The 24,443-nt window shown below is 47.3% G+C and overlaps 2 protein-coding genes across 3 annotated transcripts in view; both read left to right on the plus strand.

Annotated features, from left to right (window-relative positions):
- The window catches only part of PNPLA2 (patatin like phospholipase domain containing 2), a 54,679-nt gene extending 40,044 nt beyond the window's left edge, over positions 1-14,635 (plus strand). Inside the window, exons 4-9 of one of the 2 annotated variants that reach the window (XM_050952894.1) lie at positions 3,226-3,435; positions 4,426-4,486; positions 5,726-5,902; positions 6,755-6,887; positions 7,849-8,016; positions 9,288-9,385. In XM_050952894.1, the coding sequence (XP_050808851.1) occupies positions 3,226-3,435; positions 4,426-4,486; positions 5,726-5,902; positions 6,755-6,887; positions 7,849-8,014 (747 nt within the window). In that variant the 3' untranslated portion in view covers positions 8,015-8,016; positions 9,288-9,385. Of the gene's footprint in view, positions 1-3,225; positions 3,436-4,425; positions 4,487-5,725; positions 5,903-6,754; positions 6,888-7,848; positions 8,017-9,287 lie in introns of both variants that reach the window. The other variant, XM_050952893.1, reaches the window with a different exon arrangement.
- A 3,020-nt stretch (positions 14,636-17,655) lies between these two features.
- The window catches only part of CRACR2B (calcium release activated channel regulator 2B), an 86,815-nt gene continuing 80,027 nt past the window's right edge, over positions 17,656-24,443 (plus strand). The window contains exon 1 of the mRNA XM_050952872.1: positions 17,656-17,890. The gene's annotated coding sequence lies outside the window, so the exon portion shown is untranslated. The remainder of the gene's footprint in view (positions 17,891-24,443) is intronic.

Below are 24,443 nucleotides of genomic sequence, written 5' to 3' on the forward strand. Positions count from 1 at the left end.
CTGTAGATGAGGTGATGTACTCCTTGAAGACCTCTGTGTTACCCCTAGGGCAGTGGTTCCCAAACTTTAACAACCTGTGAACCCCTTTCACTCAAATGTCAAATCTCACAAACCCCTTCCTAAAAATAAATATTTCCAGGGATTTTCTCCTTTACCTGAGTATAAATTATAAAAGCGGTGATCTTGGAAATATAAAATTTGTTTTTGAGACATACTTATTACACACTAATTATTATTTATCATTACAGTATTTTTATTACATTATGAAAATGGGAACACTTTTCCAAGATCTCACTTTCATAGCTTGTATCACTTTGAATAAGCCTGTTATAAGACAAGGCTCTTATGTTTCATCAAGGAGTATCAGATTTGAAAAAGTATGAAGGTATTTAGGAAGCCAACTCAAAGAGTTCCTCCTATACAAGCATTCAGGTCTTGAGCAGTCCAGGCAAACAACGCACGTAACAACAAAGCTTAAACTTGTTCTTCATAATAATTTTAAAAACAATACTAGCTGCCTATTTCATTTTAAAAACAGCAAAAAATATCCACCTCCCTTTACATTTCTTATATGGAGTCTTGAAGTTTAAATCTCCTCAGTGTGATAGACGTGCTTGCTTTGATCTGCTTAGCTCTTGGCAGTCCAAGGGTCTGGGCTGCTGGCCCCATGCTACCTGGGGTCCCCAGGGACAGCTCTGTTCGCCATTAGGCAATTTTTTCCTGAGAAACCCCTCTAATATTTTGCGAACCCCCAGGGGTTCATGAACCCCACTTTGGGAACCACTGCCCTAGGGATATGTGTACCCCTTGTTGAGAACAACTGGTCTAAACTCTTATTATACTACTGTAGTGCCTAGGAACTGTGGTCATGACCCAGAACCCTATGGTACTAGGCATTGTACAAACACAGAACAAAAAGATAGTCCCTGGCCAAAGGTAGTCAAACATTCAGCAACCTCTCATATTGTAAAGCAGACTCCTCTAGCTACTCTCCTGCCTTCCCTTCTCCCCCTGAAATTGTGGGGTTAGCATGTCTCTCCACCTCTGGCTGTACAGGGGGACCCTTCAAATGAGCTGCTGCCAGGGTAGGGAATGGTACCGAATAGCTGCAGCTGGCTTCAGGCTGGGGATAGAGGAGAACTGTTTGTGAAATACCAGGTGGAGTCGCAGGGCCCTCCCTAGCGTCTTGAGGCTGGGTTCACTAATGCCCAGGCAGTGCCCTGTGCAAGGGTCATTTATTGGTATTCCGTGCTGTGTTTTCCCCCCTGAGTTTTGTCTGTTCCCTCTTTTATCTCTCTCCCACCTTGCTATTGCTGACTCCTGCACGGTTACCGAGTTCCACCTATCTGGTGTGTCGAGATGCCAGTGTCCACTCAGTAAACACCACCCAGCCCATTCGCTAATTGCGTTGCTGTAGGAGCCATTGCATGCATTGCCTGTAAAAACCGTTGGGGAATCCAGCCCCTCCTTGAACTCTTACTTTTAGGGCCTTTGCATCAGAATTGCCCTGCAAACTTAACAATAAAAAACCTGGGGGAAAGCAACACCCTGGGCTATCTCAAAGGAGTATGCTGTACAGCCCATGAGATCACCTGGTGAGCAAAAGCACTCAGTCCAGGCGGAAGTAGGAACCATGCAGGTGAACTTGTTCACCAGGGCCCTGGGAGCCTGCTGGAGAAGTTCAGCATGTGCTGTGTGTTCCCCAGTGGAAGTAGGTGAAAGGCCATCTCTGGAGACGGAATTTTTTCTGGCCTGTTACATAAGGACATTAATAACGGTGCCAGCAGGGGGCTGATGGGAGCTGTGCAGAGATAAGCCACTTGTCTCCCTTCCAGCTGGAGAGAACAAAATGTAAAACATTTTCTGCTGCCTCCCCTCTCCTCTCCCCCACCCCCAACATCCAACCCTCCCCGGCATTGCACAGCAAAAGATCCACCCTTGTTATGGGCCTGTCAGAAAAGGGAGCCAGAACTCGAGTGTCCTGTTAAGGGGCTGGGCTGACTTCCAAAAGGTCTTGTTGTTATGCTAGTCTGCTCTCAGCCTTGCAGTGCTTTTAATGGGCTGCTCAATGGAGCTATGCGTGGGCATTTCCCTCTTCCTACGAGCATCTCCTTAGTCTTGCTTGGGTTCTGCTCTAGCCAGCTATTTGTGGTCCAGGCATTCCTTTTTGTTAGTCAGCTGCCCAGACAGAAGGGTCTGTGACACCGAGGCTGACCCTGCAGCTCTCTGCAAGTCAATGGGAGCCTTATCTGAGAGATTATAGGTTCCTACCTTGTTGCTTTGCAGGAGTCTCTTCTGTCTTATTGCTCTGTCAGCCTAGCCAGTAACATATCCCTTTAGCATCTGGATACTCCTTGCTGGGCCATCACAAAGGCCCATTACGGGAGTCGTCTTGTTCAGTCTACGGTTGTGCCAAAGCAAAAGGACGCTTTGAATTGACCCAGTTAGCTAATCTGAATGTGCCAAAGCTGTCTCTCCACCAAGGATAATTAGCAGTAACTGTCGCTATTAAAAGAGCATGGTTATTGTGCGCAAAACCAGAGAATCCTCCTATTCCACTCCTATGCCAAAGCTAAACCTAGCCAGCCGATGGGTTCCTTTAAAAGGGTTTTAAATGGGCATGTATGTGACTTTTACAGCTGAGCAGACAAATTGGCAGCAAAAAGTCTATGCTTTAATTTTTTTTATCGCCCAATAATCCACCAGCAGGCTTCTGTATTTACTAACTCATTTGTTCTAAAATGATTAGATGTGTGGTTTATAGGAATGCTCAAAGTACAGACTTCCTTGCAAACTAGTCATGGTGAATGTAGCTTAGGTTAGTGCCACCTGCACTGTGATTGGTCACCTGAGTCATTTCTGCTCCTTGATTGGATGGTTCCCAAGCCCCCAAAGAGCACTGATTATGGTTTCTGGTGCAAATACTTTTGAATCCATATTCACAAGGGGTGACCTTTTTCCTGTCTCCACAAACATTCCTGTGTGACTAAAAGTTCACTCAGGTGAATAGGCACAGAAAAAGCCAGTTGGAAAGAATCAAGAAATTCCTAGATGGGAAGTAATGGCTGTCAGTCCAGCCACTGTTAGTGAAAACTCTGTTTGTAGTACTCTCCTGGCTTGTGAGTATGCGCAATAGGGATGCAGAGCATTGATAGAAACTGGTTTGTGGAGGGAGTGGTGGGGGTGGAAAAACCGTATCAATCATTTATGTTTCCTTCCCTCTAGAGGTACGTTGATGGAGGGATTTCAGACAACTTGCCGCAATACGAGCTGAAGAACACTATCACGGTGTCTCCGTTCTCAGGCGAGAGTGACATCTGCCCCCGGGACAGCTCCACAAACATTCATGAGCTGAGAGTCACCAACACCAGCATCCAGTTCAACCTTCGCAACCTCTACCGCCTCTCAAAAGCCTTGTTCCCCCCAGAGCCTCAGGTGAGCGCCCTGTTGGGGCAGCAGAATGCTGATTGTGCACCGCGGCTTGGTGGGTAAAGCTCTGGATCGTATGTTTGCATTGACATTTAAGCCCCCAGAGTCCATCCCATCACCATTTAAACAAGCTACACTGGTGTTTTTCCTCCTGGGAAATCCTGAATCCTGGCGCTGGTGGAAACCCTGAAAATATCCTCCTGTGGGTGGCATTTGATTTAATTGGCACCATGCAAGAAATGGGTACCACTTCTGAACAAGGATGGACATGCACCCAGGACCAATCCGCCCCTGCATTTTAAAAGCTAATCAGGAACCTTTAGGCGTAGGATTAAGCATCATCTTGCCATTGGTGACTCAGAGTGACTGTCCTTCAACCAGCTGATAGGCACTGTCATTTTGAGTGTGCTTGTTTGGTACAAGTGCCATGACTAGCTTGGACAGTGTGAGCTGTCTCTCTCTCTCTGATTCACATGCGCTGCCGACCCCCCTCCTGCTCTCTGGAGGGCTTCATAAGGGCAGATATCCAGTGGACAGTCCTGGCTTCTGTTGGTGAAGGATTCCACAACTTACCTACCAATCAGAGCAGCTTACCAGGGAGGCCAAGAAATACTTTAGTGCTATGTATCGATGTGACATGCCCACTGTGAACTTGGATCAGAGAGAGTTGGCTCTTGAGGTGCAAATGGCCATGCAGGTGGTGCCTCCTTTCCCATGGTGTCCCCTTGCCCCCAAGACTGTTTTTGACCCTTCCCTCCCCCCTTTGCTGCTCAAGTGCCAGGGTGGGGAGCAGATGAAGAGGTTGGCAGGAATGAGTTTGTGAGAGGGGGAAGGATAAGCAATGAACCCTCCTGATCAGGTGGGACAGGATGGGGAGAGAATTCTTGCATTTCCTCTAGAAATCCCAGCCCAGGATTGAAATCTGCACCACACTCCACCCGACCAAACAACCTTGCACTCAAACTCCCCAGTGACCCACTCTGTGTCTCCATGCAGGTGCTCCGGGACATGTGCAAGCAGGGCTACCGGGATGCGCTGCACTTCCTGAAGAAGAATGGTAAGGCACCAGGCTACCTCCTTGCTTTGACTGCATTTGCTTATGTTAAAGGGACACTGTCTGACTTGGTTAACCCCTTCTGTGCCAGGCCATGGGGTTTAACTGTAAGTTATTGGTGCTGGGGAGGGATATGCAGGAAAACTCAGGGCCAGATTGGTTTCTAGTGTAACTGCAATGAAGTCGGGGTTACACCAGGTGTGAATTTGACCTCTGACGCTTCAAAGCCTGTAAGCAATTAAATAAACAAAAGTATGTCTCAGCACTTTAGGGAACAGAGCTCTAGTAGCCTCTGCTTTGATGCAGTGAGACGCTTCTGCTCCAAGTTTACTGGCATCCGGTGTTAACACCGTTTTCATGACATGCTGCATGTGCCTATGGTGCCACCTAGCGGCCAGCCTATAGCAGATCAAGCTTACTCATTCATTTTGTCTTGTATGCCCCCCTACCCCCCGCCCCGGCCCCAATGGACTTTAAGGAAACACCAATGGCCTTTAAGGAAACAAAGGCAGTGTCTCTGTTACGTTACTGGATGCTGCTGCTTTGGGTAGGGTGACCAGACAGAAAGTGTGAAAAATCGGGACGGGGTGGTGGGTAATAGGTGCTTATATAAGAAAAAGCCCCCAAAATTGGGACTGTCCCTATAAAATCAGGACATCTGGTCACCCTAGCTCTGGTGGAAAGCTGTGCTTTCTACCAGCACAGTGCATCAGTATGGGAGGCCTGCACCAGTGAAGTGTGGTTACACTGGTGCAAATGACCTTTGTGTAGGCAGAGTCTGCCAGTGGTGAAGTTACAATTAAGTAGAGTCTTGCAGGGTGAACTGGATCTGTGCCATACGGTAAATCGGAGAGGTTTGGATTAAGCATGGGTCTGATACACCTGTATGGGTTTGAATTCTGCCTATGGCTCGAATATAGAGCAATAAAAAAGTTATGAGAGCAATAACCTACCGTATTTCTAGAGTGTACTGGGAGGCGTTAGCTTATCTGGCTGAGAAAGGCACTCCAGCTTCACATCGTTCCCTAGGTGAGCAGGTATCTAATATACCTTGCTATGCATCATAACATGGGTAGCCAAAATGGCTGCCCGCGGTTGGTGATAGAAAGCTTATTTCACGGCTGTAATGTTAATCCCCCACCCCGTGGCATCAGATGAGGTGAAATCTAGCACGGTAACCAATCGGCAAGCAAAACAACTGGCTAAATTGCCACAGTCCCACCACTCACCTTCCCTCCCCAGGGCTCCTTCACCGCCCACGGCCCTCACGCCCTCTCCTTGCCGTTGAGAACTCTTCAGGGGAGAGAGACCCAGAGGAGGAGGAGGAGATAGGAGCTGAAGACCAGCTGAGGGAGAACGCTGCCCTGGCTGCTGTCGAAGACCACATCTTTGAACACCTGCCACCCAGACTGAACCAAGGTATGGTCCCTAGGAGGACAGTGCAGACTTCTGGCTGCTCCAGTGAAAAACTCTCTCCTCTCTAAGCTGACCAGCATAGCTCACTGGTCTGTTGGGATGTGAGTGTTGCTTGTTGACCACCATGTTAGCTGATGTATCACATATTGAACTGGAGAACCTCCTCCGCTAAAACCTGGAACCTCTACACCTTTTTAAAAAGCCAGAGTCTGTAGTTGAGCCATACAGGACACACATTATGTATAGACTAGGCATCGAGGAGCGGGGCAGGAGGTCATGTGCAACAGATCCTGCCTAGTGGGTTCTGCTTGCACACCACTTTCTGGGGGACCATAGAGACTACAGCCTGGTCTACACTAAAATGTTAGGTTGACACAGCTATAGCACTCTGGGCTGTGAAAACGCCACACTCTCCAGCACCGTGGCTGCGTCAGCCTAACCCCCAATGTAGACTCAGCTAGGCTGGTGGAAGAATGCTCCCATTGACCTACCTACTGTCTCTCAGGGAGGTGGTGTTGCTACCCTGCGGGAAAAACCCCTTCTGTCACTGTCAGTTGCTTCTACACCACTTAGCTCTGCCAGAGGGTCCCCGTAGTACAGATGTGGCCTAAGTGAGCTGGAGCAGGAACTCACTCACTAGGGAAGGAGGTTTCTGGATTTTGCTCCTCATGAGCCAGGTGAAGCCAAATGCTTGAACTCTTTATCTCCTCGTTTGAAACAGCACATGCTCTGAGTGAGACTTTCCCTGAGGTGGGGTAATTTTTGAAGCTCATGTAGCACTGGGGAGAGGGTGGTGGACAATCATGCTGCATTTGCCATGTATCTGGTCTGACCCATGTTGTTCTCTATCCTCAGCCCTTTTGGAAGCTTGCACTGAGAGAAGAGGCCTGTTAGTTGGCATCACCAACTTGTTGCCTGTGCGCTTGGCCTCTGCCATGATGATCCCCTACACACTGCCTGTGGAATCAGCTGTCTCCTTCACAGTCAGGTAAACCTCCCACCCGTTCGCTTGGTAGCGCTGTGTAGCATGTGATGTGGCCTTTAGGGCATGGATATAGGACAGGGCGAGGATCTATTCCAGCCCTCCTGTGTACAACAGCTGCCTAGGACAGGAACTGAAGTAGTCTTTGTCGGCCACTGTGTTGGGACTTCAGCCATAGGCCATCTGATTCACTAGGTTGAAGAGAGCTGGGTGTGTTTGGAAACTTGCTCTGAGAGTTGTAGTAAACTTCCCCACAGCAGCTAATACGGGAGTGGAAGGAAACAAGAGCAAAACTAGGGTATAGAGGGGTGGCGTTAGCATAGTCCCATCCCTCCTGATTGTTAATGTGGGGGTGGGATGAGTCCTACAAGGTTTAACATGCCATTGTGGTCTGATTGGGGAAGGGAGGGAGAGGAGGATAATTTTGGATTTGAATTTTGACCTTATTTTGCCACCCTAGGGGGAGGGGAGAGCAACAAGTCCCAGTGGTTTGTTAGTATTGGTGTAAAGCACTGACTCGCTGCATGAAAACAGTGTTTCTGGCTGGAAGAAGGCAATAGAAGCAGAGGAAAACCACTTTCCAAACCTCTAAGAAGGCTTAAAAATGTAGGGAATTCAGGGATTGAATAGGGAATAGAATATTGAATGTGAAGTGGCCTTTCATCTCTTAGTTACCTCCTCCATGGAGTTCATGAACTAAAGTTGCATGAAATGGCAACATAAAGGAGCTGCCGACTGTCGTGCCTCCAGGGGTGAAATCCATGTATATCTTGTTGCTCCAGGCAAAACTAGAGTGTGCTTCATCAATGAAGTGATGGAAGCGCTATCATTCAAGTCATTTGATATGAAGCTTTGGAAAATGGTCTTGCATTGGCCCTGCTGAGCTAGGACTAGAGGGTCTGCAAGATGTCTGAAGAAGTGGCCTCTCAGCTAATTGTTCTCTTTATGTCCCTCCTCTCCTGTTCAGGTTGCTGGAATGGCTGCCAGATGTCCCTGAGGACATTAGGTGGATGAAGGAGCAGACGAGTAATCTATGCACCTATCTCATGAGGGAAGCCAAGAAGAAACTGGGAAGCCATCTCTCAGCCAGGTTCTTCTGCTTTCCTCCCAGCCTTCCCTCTGCAGCCATCTAGGGGTGGGTATGGCCTGTGGCGGGGGGGACACCCGTTTCACCTTCAGCTGTGTCACTCTTACTGAATCGACTTGGAGCAAATCAAGAGACCTTGTCTGTTGGGTTGCTTAGTCCTGGGGTAAAGTTCTCTCCCTCCTTCCCTCCCTCCCAGGATGATACTGTATTGAAACGCTCAGGTACCATAGGTATAAAAGCTGTACTCACTTGTTCATCCGGCTCCATTTCATAGAAGACGCAGTGATGCCCGTCTGCATGGCAGTTGCCAGCTTAAGGACTCCGGAGCCTCAAGGCTTCCTCTGAAGATAATTCAGCTCAAGTGGCCATTTCTGCTTAGAAGCCTATGACTGGAGTAGCATGGGACAGTACTAGGGTAGCCAGGGTATTCCAGGTCAGAATGGAGTACAGCTGGGTGGGAAACCGGTTTCTCGTCCCACGAAAACTTTGGAGATTTCAAAACAAATTCCCATTCTGCATTGGAACAAAACTAAGGTGCGTGTGACTGTGAGAGAGAGACTCCCCAACACCTCCCATAACATCCTGGTGGGGAGGACGCTCATCTTGGATGTGGGAGACCAAGGTTCAAGTCTTGACTCTGAATCGGGCAGAGCAGCAATTTGAACGTGGGTCTCCCAACGGAGTGCCCGAAACACCAAGCTGTTGGTCATTCTGGGATACAGCTCTTTCTTTGTCTCTGGCTTTATTCAGAAATTCTATCCTGGACTTAGGAAACCTTCCCAACTAAAGTTTAATCAAAACTGACTCTTTCCCACGGAAAGTTTCCGTTTTGACAAATCTGGACTTTCCAACAGAAAACAATTTTGTCAAATAATTCCCAGCCATCTCTAGTGTTGAGATACTTGGGGAGAGCTCCAGTACTGCCTGTCCGCATGGGCCAGTACGTGGGCCAAGGTTGAGGTGAGAATATAATGCTTTATCTAAATAATATTCCTTGTGGCATGGAAAAGCCTAGAGGTCCCAAAGGAGATCAGGATTTCATTGTGCTCAATGCTGTATGTACACCTAGTAAGAGTCAGCCCCTATCCAGAAGGGTTTAAAGTCTAAATACGCAAGATAGACAAAGGGTGGGGACAGATATGGATGGGTACAGAGGTGAAGTGGTTTGCTCAAAGTCACACAAGCAGGTTGGTGGCATAACCGGGAAGAGAACTTAGGTCTCCCAACTCTCTGTCCAGTGCCCTGGCCACTGCACTGTGCTGTCTAAGCGGCGCTACCCTCATGTATTTAAGTTGTAACCGGTGTTCTTTGCCTTTCAGGCTTTACTACCATTTTGAGCTCCGAAGGACCCAGAGCCTGCCAATCCCTTTGGCCTCTACGTACAGCGAGGTGCTGCCCCAGTGGATGCGGAGCAACCTCTCCCTGATGGACGTTAAGACGAAGTGGGAGGAATACCAGCGCCAGCTCATGCTGGGATTGTTCTGCATCAACGTGGACATGCAGGCCTCCATCTTCCCACCAGAGGGGCTGCAGATGAGATTCTCGCCGGCAGACCGTGTGCAAGAGAGCCTGCCACTCTTCTGAGCCCCTGCACCGCAGCCAGGAGGAGGAGGGCGCATGGGGTCAGACCTGCATCTCGGCAACCTGCCACCTTTGATTCTTGCAAGCCTGTGATGGGAGCTTCCTCATGAACAAAGCTGTGGCATCCAGTGTAGCCAATTGCTACTTGCCTGACCAGGGGAGGGGCACAGTGTTAAAGTGAACACGTTTGCTGATGATGACCACTTAGAGATGTGTATCAGCACCCAGCATGGGGGAGGTGGCAGTCCCTGGCTGTGCTGTAACAGTCCCAGTGGGCTCCTCCAGGAGACATACCTGGAGGATCTAGCCTAGATCAGGACGTCGCTCATGCTCCGGAGCTTGTTTTGTCTCCGGTTTTAGATCTACACATTTGTGGCTTTGTTTGTTTATTTGTTTTAGTTTTAAACAACCCAGCACCCTGTGGCTCTTCACTGTTTGTGCTACCAAAAGGTAAAGCAGCCCATAGTGCCGGAGCAGCTATCGTATGGGCCCAAACCGCCTCTCAACTCTCCTTCACTGGAGCCAAATTCTGACCTCTGTCCTCACTCGGAGCCAGCTCTGACCCTGCTGCTGTTAATGTAGATTTCATTGGCATTGGGACTGCAGAGTTACAGGGGAGAACTGGATACCCACAGTTGTTGCTCTAAGCTTCCTTCATCTCTTCTTGGACTCTCTTGCCTCTCTCCTTTAGGGATCTTCGTCTCCATTGAGCTGCGGAGGCCTGAGATCTGTAGTGATAAAACTGGCTGGGAAATTTATTTTTAGGGGTGGGGTGGAAGGGAGACATGAGATGTTCAGCTGAGATTTTTCAGATTTAGGTGCCTGATTCCCATTCATTTAAATTGAATGAGCCTTAGGTGGCTTTGCGAAATCTCAGCCTTCCTTCCCTGGATTGGCCCAAAGGCTGCTGTTGGGGAGGGAATGCGAAGCGCTTGTAGGAAGGCTGAAAGTGAAGAATGCACAGTGCATGTTGTGTCCAAGTGGCTTGTGGTGGAATGTCGCAGCAGGTACCCAGAAGGTGGTCGTCTGGGGGGGATGGGTTTCAGCTCCATGGGATCACAGAGCCGGAGAACCCTGAAACGAAATTCCCCGCTGGCGCAAATGGATGGAAGTCTGTTGTAGCCAGTGACGTTGCACCTGCATATGCTTGTGGTGAGTTTGGACTTTAGTGAAGGAGCTGACGTTGGATGATGCAGATTGCCGGTCCCAGAGATGCCGCTCTGTCAGCTCCCCAAGCGGGAGCTGTGTGCCCCTCATTCTGACTGAAGGTGGCGCTGCCCTGAAGGTGACAGCATCGTGTGAGCGAGAGGAACAAGGAAGTTGGGGAGGTGAAGTAAGACATGCCAAATCCGTGTGCAGGCCCCTGTATCTTTATTTTGTCACTTAAAAGATGAGTCAGTGGGGTTATTCCAGAGCTGAACTCTGCCCAGTGTTTGGAAGGGTGTTGCCTTGAAATATGCAGTGTCCCAAGGTAACCCAGTAGCATTCCATTGCATATATGCTTCTAGCAAAGCTGTTTCTTTGGCACATTCTCCGTGAGAGGATGGGTGTCTAGTCCCGCCTGTTGCTTGCCTCACTGCTCAGTGGGAGGGGGAGATATGGATTCGAGTGGGGATTGTATGTACTGAAAAAGCCAAAATCCTAACACTGTGACTGTGTCTGTGTCACACAACCATCTTCAAGGTTCCTCTCCTTGCAATGCCTCTGGCTGTGTGGGGCTTCTTTCTACCTCTGCTAGCACAAACAATCTGCAATAGGCCAAAACAATTGCATGTGTCCTTTTTGGGAGGTAGGGACACGGAGTGCCTAAAGTTCAGCTATATACTGTATACATAGAATAGTGACTCGTACAAGGTTCTCAAATGCCACTTTAAAAAAAAAAAAAAGGAGATGCACCCAGAAACTCTGGTGATTGGCACGTGATAAATAACTAACAGCTAGAAAGTCCAGGAGAGCACACCTGTCCTGGGCCAGATGAGAAAAGGTGTGTCTCTTCCTGAATGTGAGGTTGCATGCTGCTTTCTAGCAGCCATGGCCTGTGTGATATGCTCGGTGTGAGGTGGAGTGTCTGCCTCTACTAAAAGGAGCATTGCCGTAATGCCTATAATGATGTGCACCATAGAGACCTTCTGGCAGAAAGCAGCCAGGAGCTCACCAGGTAACCACAGCTTTCATTTTGTGATTTCCATCTGCAAGCAGGACTCTGAGGGTGGAGCGTCCCTGGTGGTGTTAGATCTGTCTGTTCCCACAAGACATTGGTCTGGAAACAAGTTTGTGTGATTTAGAGAGTGTCCACTTGCCAGCCTTCAAGTGACACTACCTGCATGGCGCAAGTGCCTTCTCAGTTTATGAAATGGGCCTAGTATTTGTCTCTGCAATAGTCCAATCTAGCCAGTTTTCCCCCATTCTGTATTTGTGCATTTGTTTTTTCTTCCCTAAGCATAACACCTTACATTTGTCTTTGTTTAATTTCATTTTGTTGTCCATAGCCCAGTCCTCCAATTTATCAAAATCGCTCTGAATTTTAGCTCTATCCTCCAAAGTGTGGGCAATCATCCCCCACCCCGTTTTGTGCCCTATATCATTCCATTAATCATTACTCTTTGTTTGCAATTGTTTAACCAATTATGTATCCATTTATAGTAATTTCACTGAGCCCACATTTCTCTGGTCTACCTATCAGAATGTCACGTACTGTCAAAAGCCTTGTTGAAGTCCAGGTATATTATGTCCATCGCATTCCCCCTAAAACCAGTTACCCTGTCAAAGAAGGAAATCAAGCTGGTTTGGCACCAATTGTTCTTGGTGAATCCATGCTGGCTGCAAATCCTCCAGGTATTTGCAAATTGAATGTTTTATACATTGTTCTAGTAGCTTCCAAGGTATCAAAGTCAGGCTGACTGATCTATAGTTCCCTGTCTCCTTTTCCCCGCTTTTAAAGATGGGCACTACATTAGCCCTTCTCCAGTCTTCCGGGACCTTTCCTGTCATCCATGAGTTTGTAAATATTGTTGCCACTGGCTCTGAGATTTCTTCAGCGTATTCCTTCAGTGCCCTCAAGTGAATAGCATCAGGCCCCATTGATTTGAATTCATTCAGATTGGTCAGAAGATCTCTGACGTGTTCTTTACTTATCCCGATCTGCATCCCTTCCCCTTTATTGTCTATGGTAACTTGGCTAGTCGTCTGGTCACATTATTTTTTGTGAGAAGACAGAAGCAAAGTAGGAGCAGCTCTGCCTAACTATCATCTGATACCAGCTCACCTTCTCCAGCGAACCCACACCATCCCTGATCTTTCTTTTATGTCTGACATATTTGAAGAGCCCCTTCTTGTTATCTCTAACATTCCTTGCCAGCTGTAACTCATTCTTTGGTTAGACAAACATTGATCAGTCCAAAATCTGAAGTGCCCGACACAAGAGGACACTTTGAAAACTTGGCTTGAGAGAAACCAACTTTAATGTGCATCACGCAGTGGTTCAAAGCCCTTGAATGTGGTGATGCTGGTCCTAGTCAGCGTGTGGCTTTAAGAAATGAGAGAGAACCGTTATTACATTGAGCCAATCACATGGGATCCAGTGCAGGGTACTTCTCTACAGCAGATTGCTAGTGCTGTGTCTAATGTTCTGAGCCACATAGCTTCCACAACTTTCACACCAAAGTTGTGTGTCTTTGAGGATCCTTTTTGCTTTCTGTATTGTCAAGCTTATTAATACAGCACCTTAGCCCACGTGCACAAGAAAATAAATATACTTTATGTAAATACCACTTGCTGCTTGTAATGAGGCACATAATGAACTTGTGTATATAACCAATGACTAAATTACGCTGTGCTGTATAGTTATTTTGTTATGCACAACACTGCATGTCTTCTGAACTTGCTCTGTAAGCCACGATGAATGTACTGTATGCTGGGTTTGTGTGGGGTCTGCCTCAATGCTAATATTATTGCAAGTGGCTCTTAAAGGGGAGAGGATGCCCAACTCTTCTCTGATATTCAGTGGTCCTGGCGATCGCTCCCTTCTGGAAGATCCTAGAAGGCCAGAGAAACTTAGCTGTCTCCAGTCATCTAGGTCATCCCTCCGCCAATGCAGGGCTGTTACCAGCCTACAATAGAGAGTCTTCCTACTTCTGCCTGGTTTTCAGTGACTTCAGTGATGAGACTTCCAGCACCTCCCATGGGAGAAAGGGCTCTTGTGTTCACAGGGGGGTGTGGACAAGATTCCTGCTGTCTGCCTTGCGCAGTCTCTCTCTAGTCAATGCTATGTTGAGCTTTGCAAGGGTTCCATGAGCTTGCCATTCAGAGCGCATAAATATTTTCTCATATGGACATGGCATTTGATTTAGGAGGAGATAAGGAAACAATGGACTAGCTTGGTCAGTCACATGCATCTGCCAGTTCAGCATTGTGCTGGACTCCACCGTCTGCCTTCTTTACACCATGTTCCCAGCCATTCCCTTCCTTGTCGCACTCCCCATCACACTCCCTACCTCTCCCTTTCCACTCTCCCTGTGGAATCTGCCTTTCTGAATGCGGCTGGAGTGAGTTGTTTCTCAATATGCTTCATATCGGGGAGGAAAACGAGAAATCTATCTGCCACCATCCCACCCTGGTGCAAGGCTCCACTACAGTAAATCTCTAATCCATTAGCACCCTTGCCCTGAATTGATACACTCAGGCTGTCCTACAAAGTGCAGGGAACCGCAGATGCCAAGTACAGGTCTAGAAATAAAACTTTTCTGTTTCAGTGTTTCACTTGCAGTGTATAGATGAGAACTCTGTATGCCAGCTCCTCCCGAGAGCTCACCTGCTGATGAGGTGTGCTAGTGCAGAGCATATAGAGAGTAAACGTAGAGTACGGCAGGAAGTCAGAGCAGCAATTAGACCACTGACAACATAAGCAATTGATTTATTTACACAGCAGTGTCATTAAGTAGCAGTCAGTCACTTGAACGTTCAGCATTAAAATTTTGATGCCTTTTTTCCCCCTCCTGTTCTTGTTTTCTAATGTTTTGCTGAAGAAAGTGTAACTATTTATTTTGGCAAAAATATACCTCTAATAAAAACTTCCTAAAAATTCTCAGCTGGGATGGTGGCTTGCTTTCTTCTCTTTTCTACTAAAAGTTTATGAAAGATGTACATTGGAAATTTTGGCTGCACCCAGTTCATCAAGTTCTAGGCAGCCTAATGGGAGCCGCCACTCTTGAGTGCATTGGAGGGAGTGTGACCCAGTGCCTAGTGCACATGCCTGGGATTCAGGAGACCTGGTTTCTATTCTCTGCTCTTACTAACTCTTTGGCAAGTTGCTAAGAATAAGTGGGGGTGTGGGAACCTGCTGCTTCCTGTTATTTTGGGATTGGCGAAATGGTTCTTTGGAGTACAGCTCAAACTCATTTGACATAAAAAGCGTGTGTGAGATTGTGAGTTCCCTTGGTTCCTGCTGCATAGAGAGAGCCCAGATGCAGGTCCTGTTCAGCCTCCACAATCCGCTAACTGGTGCCAATCACCAGGCTCGTCAAAGGGTTAAAAAAAATTGTAACGAAAGCTAAGAGTCTCCTTTACATTTCAACTTCCCCTGCTTCCAAACAAGGGAGAAGAGGGAGGTTTCAGAGGGGACAGACAACAGCGTTGCTCCTTCCACTGAATGGTAGATGCCCGGGAGTGAAATCTTTGCTTCACTGAAGTCAATGAGAGTTTTGCCATTGACTTCAATGGGGCCAGGATTTCACCCCAGGGTTTAATAAGTGGTACCAATTCTTGTGATATTTGGAGTGTCAGCTTTTTAAAGCCCCAGCTCCTGGAGTCATTTGATTATATTAGATTCTGACCTTTCTTTTAAAGGCTCTGGCACTCTGGTGGAGAAAAGTTTGAAAATGTGATCTAAGTCCGTCCAAAAGGCTCCAAATTTAAAAAATATAAAAAATAAAAGGCAAAAAAGAGCCCCAAAACTTGTCGGGGTTAAAATAATGAGATTATTTTAAAAGATCTCATCATTTGTGGTGGCCTGACTCCTAATTTTCAAACCCTTGAGTTTGCCAATACTGACAACAGTAAAATAATTTTGTGCACGTCATGTGATACAGAGGGATGTGCAGGTTCAACATCCAGCAGGGGGTGGAAATTGGGGCCATATTTTACATTCTGTAGTCCTGCACAACAGATCGAACAACGTTTTTGCCTTTAATGATAGTGCTGGATTCTTCGGAACAACCTAATATCCAAGTCCTGTGCATGGCATCCATGCACAGAATTTAGTCATTCAATAAGGTCTTTATGATACCTGAGATGCCTTTTATTCTTGGATGCAGATTGTGAGCGGAGTGGGGTGTGGGGTGGGGAGACCTGTGAGAATTGCCATGTAGCTGAGCACTGATGATGCTTTGCCCAGGTACTGTTTCATCCTGAGGTTGCTGTTGCTTTTATTCCTGATATTTTTCTTGCTGGCCATTCCCACATTCTTTGGACAGAGGAAAAAGGAGGTGAAACAGAGGGATGTGTCTGAATATTTCAGGTAATTTTCAGGACAAGTGAGGTGGGAGGGATCCTTACAACATTTTGGGCCCAATTCTTACTCTAGGTTAAGGTATCAGGAAATGCATCATCCCAAGCAATTTTGGGGCAGATTGTAGTACCCTTAGTTATCCTGGACTGTTTGATACACCACCAGTAGTAGTAGTAATAGCATTTAGCTCTTTTGAGCTATAGATCTCAAATTTCTTTACAATGAAAGTCAGTATCCATATCCCCATTTTACAGATGGGAAAAATGAGATATGGGAGGTGTACTTGCCCAGGAGGCCGATAAGAGCCCAGAGTAGAAATAATCTCTCCCTGCATCCTAGTCTAGAGCTCTATCCCCTCAGTCTAGGTCACTCTGCCTCAAATCAGTGGGGCTACTTGTGGAGGAATGTACTATTTAGCATAAGTAAAAGCATCACAATCTGACTCTTAGCAAAGAGATGTATAATTCTCACAAACTGGGATGTGTAGCGTATGACAGATGTACAGGTATAATATGACAGAGCAACCCATATTCTCTAAGGATCTAATTTGGCCATATAGAATCCACTCGGAGCTGAATCAGAATAATAATAATCATTCCAGAACATTTTTTCCCTATATAGTAATTGAGGCTCTGATCCTCTAAGATGCTCAACTCTACCTTCTTACATCCCACAATTGTTTATACTATGCACCTATTTTCCATGCTAATAGATCAAGAGAGCTTTACAGGGGGGAAAGAGTTAAACTTCCCCTTGAAAATGCATATTTATTGGTGTGTGTTCCATTCTGCACATTGTCATCGCTTGGAAAATTTAGATGGGACATTGGTATGTTTTCTACAGGCTCATGTCACTTTTAGGAAATCTCTCCTGATTTCCCCCCAAAATACCGCTCCCTCCTCTCTCTCAAAAGGCCCTTATTAATTGGAAACCTTGTTAAACAGGAATTAGAGTTAATTTTAGGCTTGCAACTAACACAGGGCAGGACCGAGGTTGGATGGCCTCACTACAGATTGCGGATGAGTACGATCTGGCCAGGCTAATTTGTGTATATTCAAACTTTCCAAGTGTTCCATTGACCTGCTGCTCTTGCTAGTTTCACAGGTTTGCCCTGTCCTGTTCATTGGCCACCCTTCGTTTCCATAGTTTGCTGCGGAGGGGCAGATTGAGATGAAGGGTTTGTTAATTTCATCCCGTTGACATCTGGCCGGCCCGTGGGCTTTCTTCCCCCTCGCGTCACGCGTGTGAGCCCTTCAGACCGATTCCCTTTCGCTGCTTCCACGCCTCCCTCCCCGAAGCGGCTGCTGGCTCCCTCCTTGGCTCGCCTTTCAGTGTCTCAGCCTGGGGACAATTCGATTAAACACACAGCCCCGCGGATAGTTTGTGTGTCCCCTCCCCCCGCCTCTGTCTGTTCTCCATGGATTTCCACTCGGGGCGCTCTCCCTGCGCACGGGGTGGAAAAAGCAATAACTCCGCGTGGGCATTGCAAGGTCAGCGGGGCCAAACGCCTTCAGCCTCCCGCGGCTGCTCCAGCCCCGCAGCCGGGCGCGTGTGGGGGCACCCGCATTGCCAGCCCCAGCGGCAGAGGCTGCAGTTGGGGGCCGGGCCAGGGCTGGCAGCGCTGTGCCTGCAAACCAGCAGCCAGCGGGTTAAGGCGCCTGGCGTGTGTGGGGCTGCGAAAGTTCAGCAGGGGAGGTTTGCCTTGGCTCCTGGCCCTGCTGGGCTCCTGGCATTTCCGGGTTCAGACGCCTCCAGCTGCGAGCACCGAGCCGCTGCGCTCTGCAGCCGCAGGTAACGCTCCAGCTCCAGCTCCCCGGCCCGGAGCCCAGGCGCCAGGTAAGCAGAGAGCAGCCGGCAGCTTCTCCCTTTCCCCTGCGCGCGCCGCCTGGCTCCAGCAGCAGTCCCGGGGCGTATGTGTGCAACAGAGGGATCATGCTTTTCTGAGCGCAGTCTCCAGACTCCCCGGCTACTCTTCTCTCTGCCCTTCCTGTGCCTTCGCTTCTAAATCCCAAAGTCTGGCGGGTAAAGTAGGTTTCAGTCAACACTAGGGGGCTGGATCTTGTCAGCCCAAGAAGCAGGGGGGCCTTTTCCCTGACAGCTCTGCCCTGGGGTGCTCGCCCTGGAGCCAATGCTATTCAGTGTGGCTCTGCCCCTTTGGCGGGAACTGGGGGTATCAGATTTCCCAGCTCCTGCCATTTCCAGGGGCCTCACTTCAGAATTCTATTGATCAGTGGCCCCCACACGTTCTCTCCCCACCCGCCTCCCGTTTTCTCTTGCCCTATGTTATTTCCATCAGGCAGGCTGAGTTATGAGCCAGTGACACATGCTTGTAAAACTCTCATTCCATCAGGCTCCCTCTGCCCAATGCGTGTCCTTAATTTTTGGCTCTCCATTTGCCCCTGGCAGCATAGGTGCTGGAACTAGGGGTGCACCCCCTGACTTGAAGTGGTTTCCATCATATACAGGTTTGCAGTTTAGTTCAATGGCTCTCAACACCCCCACTATACAAATGGTTCCAGTGCCCCTGCCTGGCAGGTTAGTGGAAGATAATTATTCCCAGGGAAACACTGGTCTGTGTTGTGAAAGGTTAAGGGGGTAGTTAATTACACTCTGCGGGTGACCAAGGAATGCCACCAGCTGTATAGAGATACAACAGGCCTAATCTACTCTATTTGGAGGCTGTATATCAGTGTCTCTTCTCAGACTGAGAAATCATTCAGAGCTTTTACTGCTTTAGACTCTGTATAGACTCCCTTTCCCTCCCCACTCCTATCAGTGCTGCTGCTTGGCTGAGTGTTTATATTGTATCACTAATGTATGATTACCCTGAAATTGTGAGTGGCCTCTTGGGGTAGGAGGGTGTTTTATACAGAGCATTGTCTCACTCATTCATTATAAGTGTACTTTTGCTTGATGTTTTGACTTAAGCCTTTAGCTCAGGTCCTGCAGCAATAACCATGGAGAGCAACAAGAGAGGACATTTTTGAGCCTTTTATTCTCCCTGAGCTGGAGAACGATAATAGTTCAGTACTTGTGATTCTAAAAGGCTTTTATGAAAAGATTGTGGACTGAAGCTGCTTCTGGGTTTTTAGAAGGGTACATTTATGTCCCTGTTCACGGCTCCCTGCTTCTCATCCTGTAGGGCAGAGAGGTGATTATGACAGTTTAAAGCTGGAGGTATTGACTGGTCATAAGCCATTAAAAGTGACTATTCTGAAGGCAGCTCCCAACAGAGTCCAGCGAGAGAAACGTGTAGACAGGGGATGAGGACAAAATCGTTGGCGAAAATCAGTCACAGAGCTTCACTCTCATGCAGACTAGTCAATGGAACACCCTGTTACTTGCTCTTAAAAAAATGCTTTATGCTTTACTCTGCATTTATCTGAAAGCTTGCAGTGTGAGGTATGTAGGTACGTGGGGAAAGTTGGCCTAATACTGCACTGGGATGATTTTGGGAATGTTCTTGCTCATTCAGAATTAAATACGTCCCTCTTCCTAGTCACCGAAGGGCTCTTCTTACCCTGTCTGCCTAACTATTATTAGTAAAAGATGGCACCCTCCCTGGTTTAAGCCCTCTTCCCTCCCAAATACTGCTTTCTGGTAGGGTGATTAAATGTGGCTGTAGCCCTATAGGAGGGAGCAAACTGTGAGGCTAAGTGCATGGGACTGGGAGTTCTGCTATTGCTTTTGCACTTGTATATAGCACTATGGAGCACATGGCACTTTACAGACAACAGAGATGTGGGCTCCAACCAGAGGAGTTTACAATGTAGGCCCTGGATGCTGCAAGTCATTGTGTGCAGGCAAAGCTCCCACTGACTTCAATGGGGGGGGGGGCTCTTCCCTCCTCCTTTTTCCAATATCTACATGCAAACCGGGTGATGATCCACCTCCTCTCTTCATGAAGCCTCCTCCCTTGCCAGTGTCTGGATGCAGATGACCTTCAGTGTGCAGAAGGGGATGATGCATGGGTGGGGTGTTGGTAACAGCTGTAATGGTTCTCTGCTAGCTGAACTTTCCAAGTCAGAGCCAGGAAAGCGTGGCACTTGACAAAGGAAAGCCCCGTCTTTGAACCCTGGTGCCTTCCTCTCATCCACACACGAGTATGGATGACTGCAGTGACTGTGTATGTAACCTCAGATCCTTCCTGTGGGGCTTCCTGAAAGCAGCAGGGGAAAGAGGCCAATGACTGCAAGCCTCAGATCCATGTAAATGTCAGTGAATCTTGGCTAGGAATCTCCTGCAGAGACATAATAAGCTGGGAGTGTCTCTCTCGGCTATACAAGACTTTCTGGTGGAGATGTCCAGGAGTTTGCTGGTGTGAGCTGAGGAATGTGTCCTTTACACACCTCACATGCATAAAGAAAACATCTAAACCCCTAGAACCTCTTACTAAACTGGTTTACCCTGAATTCTGGGTGTAATTCAAACCTTCCTGTCCCTTTTTTAATATAGATTTTTGTTGAGATCATACTACTAAGGAAACATATACTTTAAAAAATCTGCATTCTATGCTGCTAAAAAGGTGCTGGCTGGACAGCCCACGAGACTGGAACATAGCAATTGCCATACCTGATCAGACCAGTGCTCCATCTAATCCCAAACACTGCCTCTGACACCAGCTGCTTCAGCGGAAGGTGAAAGGAACCCTGCAGTAGGCAAATGTGGAGTAATCTCTCCCTCCTACAGGGCTCAGCCTAATGTCTAGACAGATTTAAGACCTGAAGCATGAAGATTTAGATCCCTTCCGACATTTGAATTGATGAAGCTCTGTATTGATTCATAGGATAGATGGTTGCCTGTTCGTATTCTTCAACCACGATATGTGGAAACCACCTCAGTGGGTGAGAGATCTGTTTACTCCCAGAGCCTCTCAGTCTTCGTTGTCAGTATCAATAGAGAGACCAGTCAATCAATTTATACTGTCTGCCATAAGCACTGACTTCCCCTCTTTCCTGTGGGTGCTCGGCTCCTGTCTGTTCCCTCCCCTACTTCGCCTCTTCTCTGCCCCATTCCAACTCCTTCCCCAATCCCCACTGTGGTCCCACCTCTTCCCCGCCTCCTCCTCTGAGTGCGCCTCATTCCCGCTCCTCCCTCTCTCTCCTGGAGCATGCTAACCCTGCCAAACAGCTTTTGGCGGTGGCCTGCTGGGAAGCGCTGGGAGGTAGGTGGTGGAGCGGGGATGTGGCGTACTCCAGGAGGAGGTGGTGGGGCGAGGAGGGGAGCTGGGCTGCCAGTGGGTGCAGAGCACCCACTAATTTTTCCCCATGGGTGCTCTGGGGCTGGAGCACCCACGAAGTCGGTGCCTATGCTGTCTGCCACTAGTGAGCAGAAAATTTTCTTATGTAAGTGAAGGGCCCTTGCCATCAATTTCTGCAGAATATAAGCTATTAAAAAAAAACTTCTGCTATCTGTTGCAAAGATTAATTTCCAAATGAGAACTAGATGTACCATCTTCCTTAATCTGCAGACAGAAGACAGCTCCCTGTTTCTCTGCTATTGCTCATAGCTTTGCCAAGAAGCAGCAGAGAAAAAATATGGGATCCGATCAATTGATAGTGAAACAAATCATACCAGTACCAAATTCATTACCCATGTGACATTTTTCATGCTGAGAAGACTTTACAGATATCAGTAATTGCAACAGCTTTGACATATAGTAGGACAGAGTTACTTTGCCCAGTACAATGGCAAAAATCTCATACATGGGATTCACTAACTAAATCTTTTCTGGTCTGTTGATGGGACTACCCTAGGGGCTGAATCCCATTTAATCTACTTGAAGGTGCTTAGCTTGGCTTTAGAGAGACTGGACAAGGTCCTCAACTGGTATAAATGGGCACAGCTCCATTGACTTCAGGTGAGCTATGTCAGCTTACACCAGCCGTGGATCTCTGTGCAGAGACTAAGGTGCACATTTCGTTTCACTAAATATTTGAATCTTGAGCAATTGGTTTTACTGCAACATAAAAAAGAGCAGCACTATGAATATTGGCCGGCTTCTCTTTCCTTTGATTGTCACTGTGCTTACTGTAAGGTCTGGCGAAGCCTATAAGAATGAAATGGAGATGATGCTACCTGGAGATGTTCTGATCATCTTGACTGTGCATCTGTGCAGGGAGTCCTGAGGTGGCTTCAGTGAGTGGGGTCATTATTAATGTACAGCATTGTATGTATTCATTGAACAGGGATACTTGTGGTGTGAAAAATGTTTCTCTGGAGTCTGGACCTTGACTATTCCTTGACCAAGAAGTTTGGACCTTGACAAAAATAATTGACTACTCCTGTTCTAGGGCACATTGCATGTTGCCAGCTCAAAACATTAAAAAAAAATCATGAATTGGGCACCTAAAATCATGAGAATTTTCAAAATAAGCTGTGGGGTTCATTTCCTCTGTTTTCTGGTCTCTGAGCCTTTCCTGGGCCCTCAGATCATGTGTTCAAGCTTTCCTCTGCAATCAAAAGAGCTAGAGACATTTTTTTTCATTTTTAAAATGAAATCACATGACTCTAGAGCTGGACTTCCAGAAAACCAGCACATATTGCGAGACTTGTGATAAAATCATGAGAGCTGACAACACTGCACCCCTCAGGCTGGCATCTGTTGTGGGTTGTGTGGAGATTCTGGCCCTGTGAACTTTGAGTCAGAGCTCTGTTGAATTCTCCTGGCCCTAACCCAGGTTGGGAGAATGAGTTTTGCATCCCCCAGATGCTGGTATGCAGGCAGGCTTTCCCAGCAGGTATTCCCCCTTTGCCTCCTGTGGCAGTGCTTCATGACTCATGTCTAGAATGTTGGCATAGACTCCAAGAATGCTTTATTTGACTCATAGTTTGTTCGTGGAGGGGGATGTTTATTGCTAGCATGCTAAATTTAGGCATTGATGTTCTGAGCTGATAGGCAAGGCTGGAGGAGACATAAGTGATAGATTATGTCTGCACGGGAGGATGTTACTAGCATCCATATCTCGTTCTCGAATGGTATGTCTGTCTGCAGAGTACCCAGGGCCCTGGATGGGATTGTACTCAGGTGGCTATCTGTCCTGCCACCCATGCTGTCTGTATGTGTGCAGGTGTGATTTTTTTATATATATATATATCTATAGCAATATCTAGTGATAGACACACCCTTAGAATGTGTATATACTGCAGTCATGAGGAATGATTGCAGCTTGAGACAACATACTCAAGCTAGCCTTAAGCTAGCTAGCTCAGCCCCTGGAACAGGAAAGCCCCAGCAGTGAGGGCTGTACAGGCCCGGCCAGATCTCTGAGGAGTTACTCATGGGGCTAGCAGAGTTCATGGTGGTGGGGAGAAAGACACCCCTGTCTATGAGAAGTAGCTGACAAAGTATTGAATCCTCTGACATACACTCAGATGGTCCCAGAACGTGGCCAGATGGAGACCAATGAGCTTACTCTAGGCCTGGGGATGTCACGGCAATGTAGCAGGGGGTACCTGTCACGTGCCTATGTTGAGGAGGTACTTACTTGAAAGGATCAGTGAATGTATGAATACGTTGAGAGTTTTTGTGCCATTTTAAAATTATTATCCTTCTGGGTGTATATGGTATCAGGTGAGTAACTCCTGTGATAGGGAGGGTGTTGCTGTATACAGGAGGAAGTTGTTCTCTTAGGTACTTACATGGCCCACATCGCTATAGTATCTGAGCATTTCACAGTCCTTAATGTATTATTTTCACAACACCCATGTAAGGTAGGGTAATGCTACCATCCCCATTTTATAGCTGGGGACCTGGGCCACAGAGAGGCTAAGTGACTTGCCCAAGGTCACATAGGGAGTCTGTGGCAGAGCAGGCAATTGAACCTCAGTCTCCCAAGAGCCAGGGTAGCACATTAACCATTGGACCATCCGTCTACCTTGCTTGGAGAATTGTTTTGATTAACAGATATTGGTTACTATACGACGTGGTTCATCATCACCATTTACATTTCTGTCTGACAGTCTAAATGTACATCAAGTAGTCTGGATCAAAGTGCAAGAATCTTAATTATTTGTCTTCCTGATCTGAGTTTTTGTAGGGGGAAACTTCTGATGTAACTCTCAATGTCTCAGTACTAGAATATTGGGACTTATTGATCTAATGTGCTAACGTCAAAGCAGGGGTCCTATAAATAAAAGGAAAGTAAATTGGCATCTTGCTAAGGAACAGCAGAAAAGAAAAAACAAATCAACTGTGGTCTTTTCCGCAGAGGTTAGGATGAAGCTAGACAAAGTCTTACTAAGCAAGAGATTCTATTTAGCTCTCTGGTTTCTTTCTTTCTTTTTTTTGCTGGCTCCCGGAAGATTGGAGAGTTGCATACATTTTCTGCATGGTTCTGTATCCTGTATTGTATCATGTGAGTAAATGCTGTGTTCATTAAGCTGTAAA

The sequence above is a fragment of the Gopherus flavomarginatus genome, chromosome 5 (genome assembly GCF_025201925.1).
Source record: "Gopherus flavomarginatus isolate rGopFla2 chromosome 5, rGopFla2.mat.asm, whole genome shotgun sequence".
In the NCBI taxonomy this organism is placed as follows: Eukaryota; Metazoa; Chordata; order Testudines; family Testudinidae; genus Gopherus; species Gopherus flavomarginatus.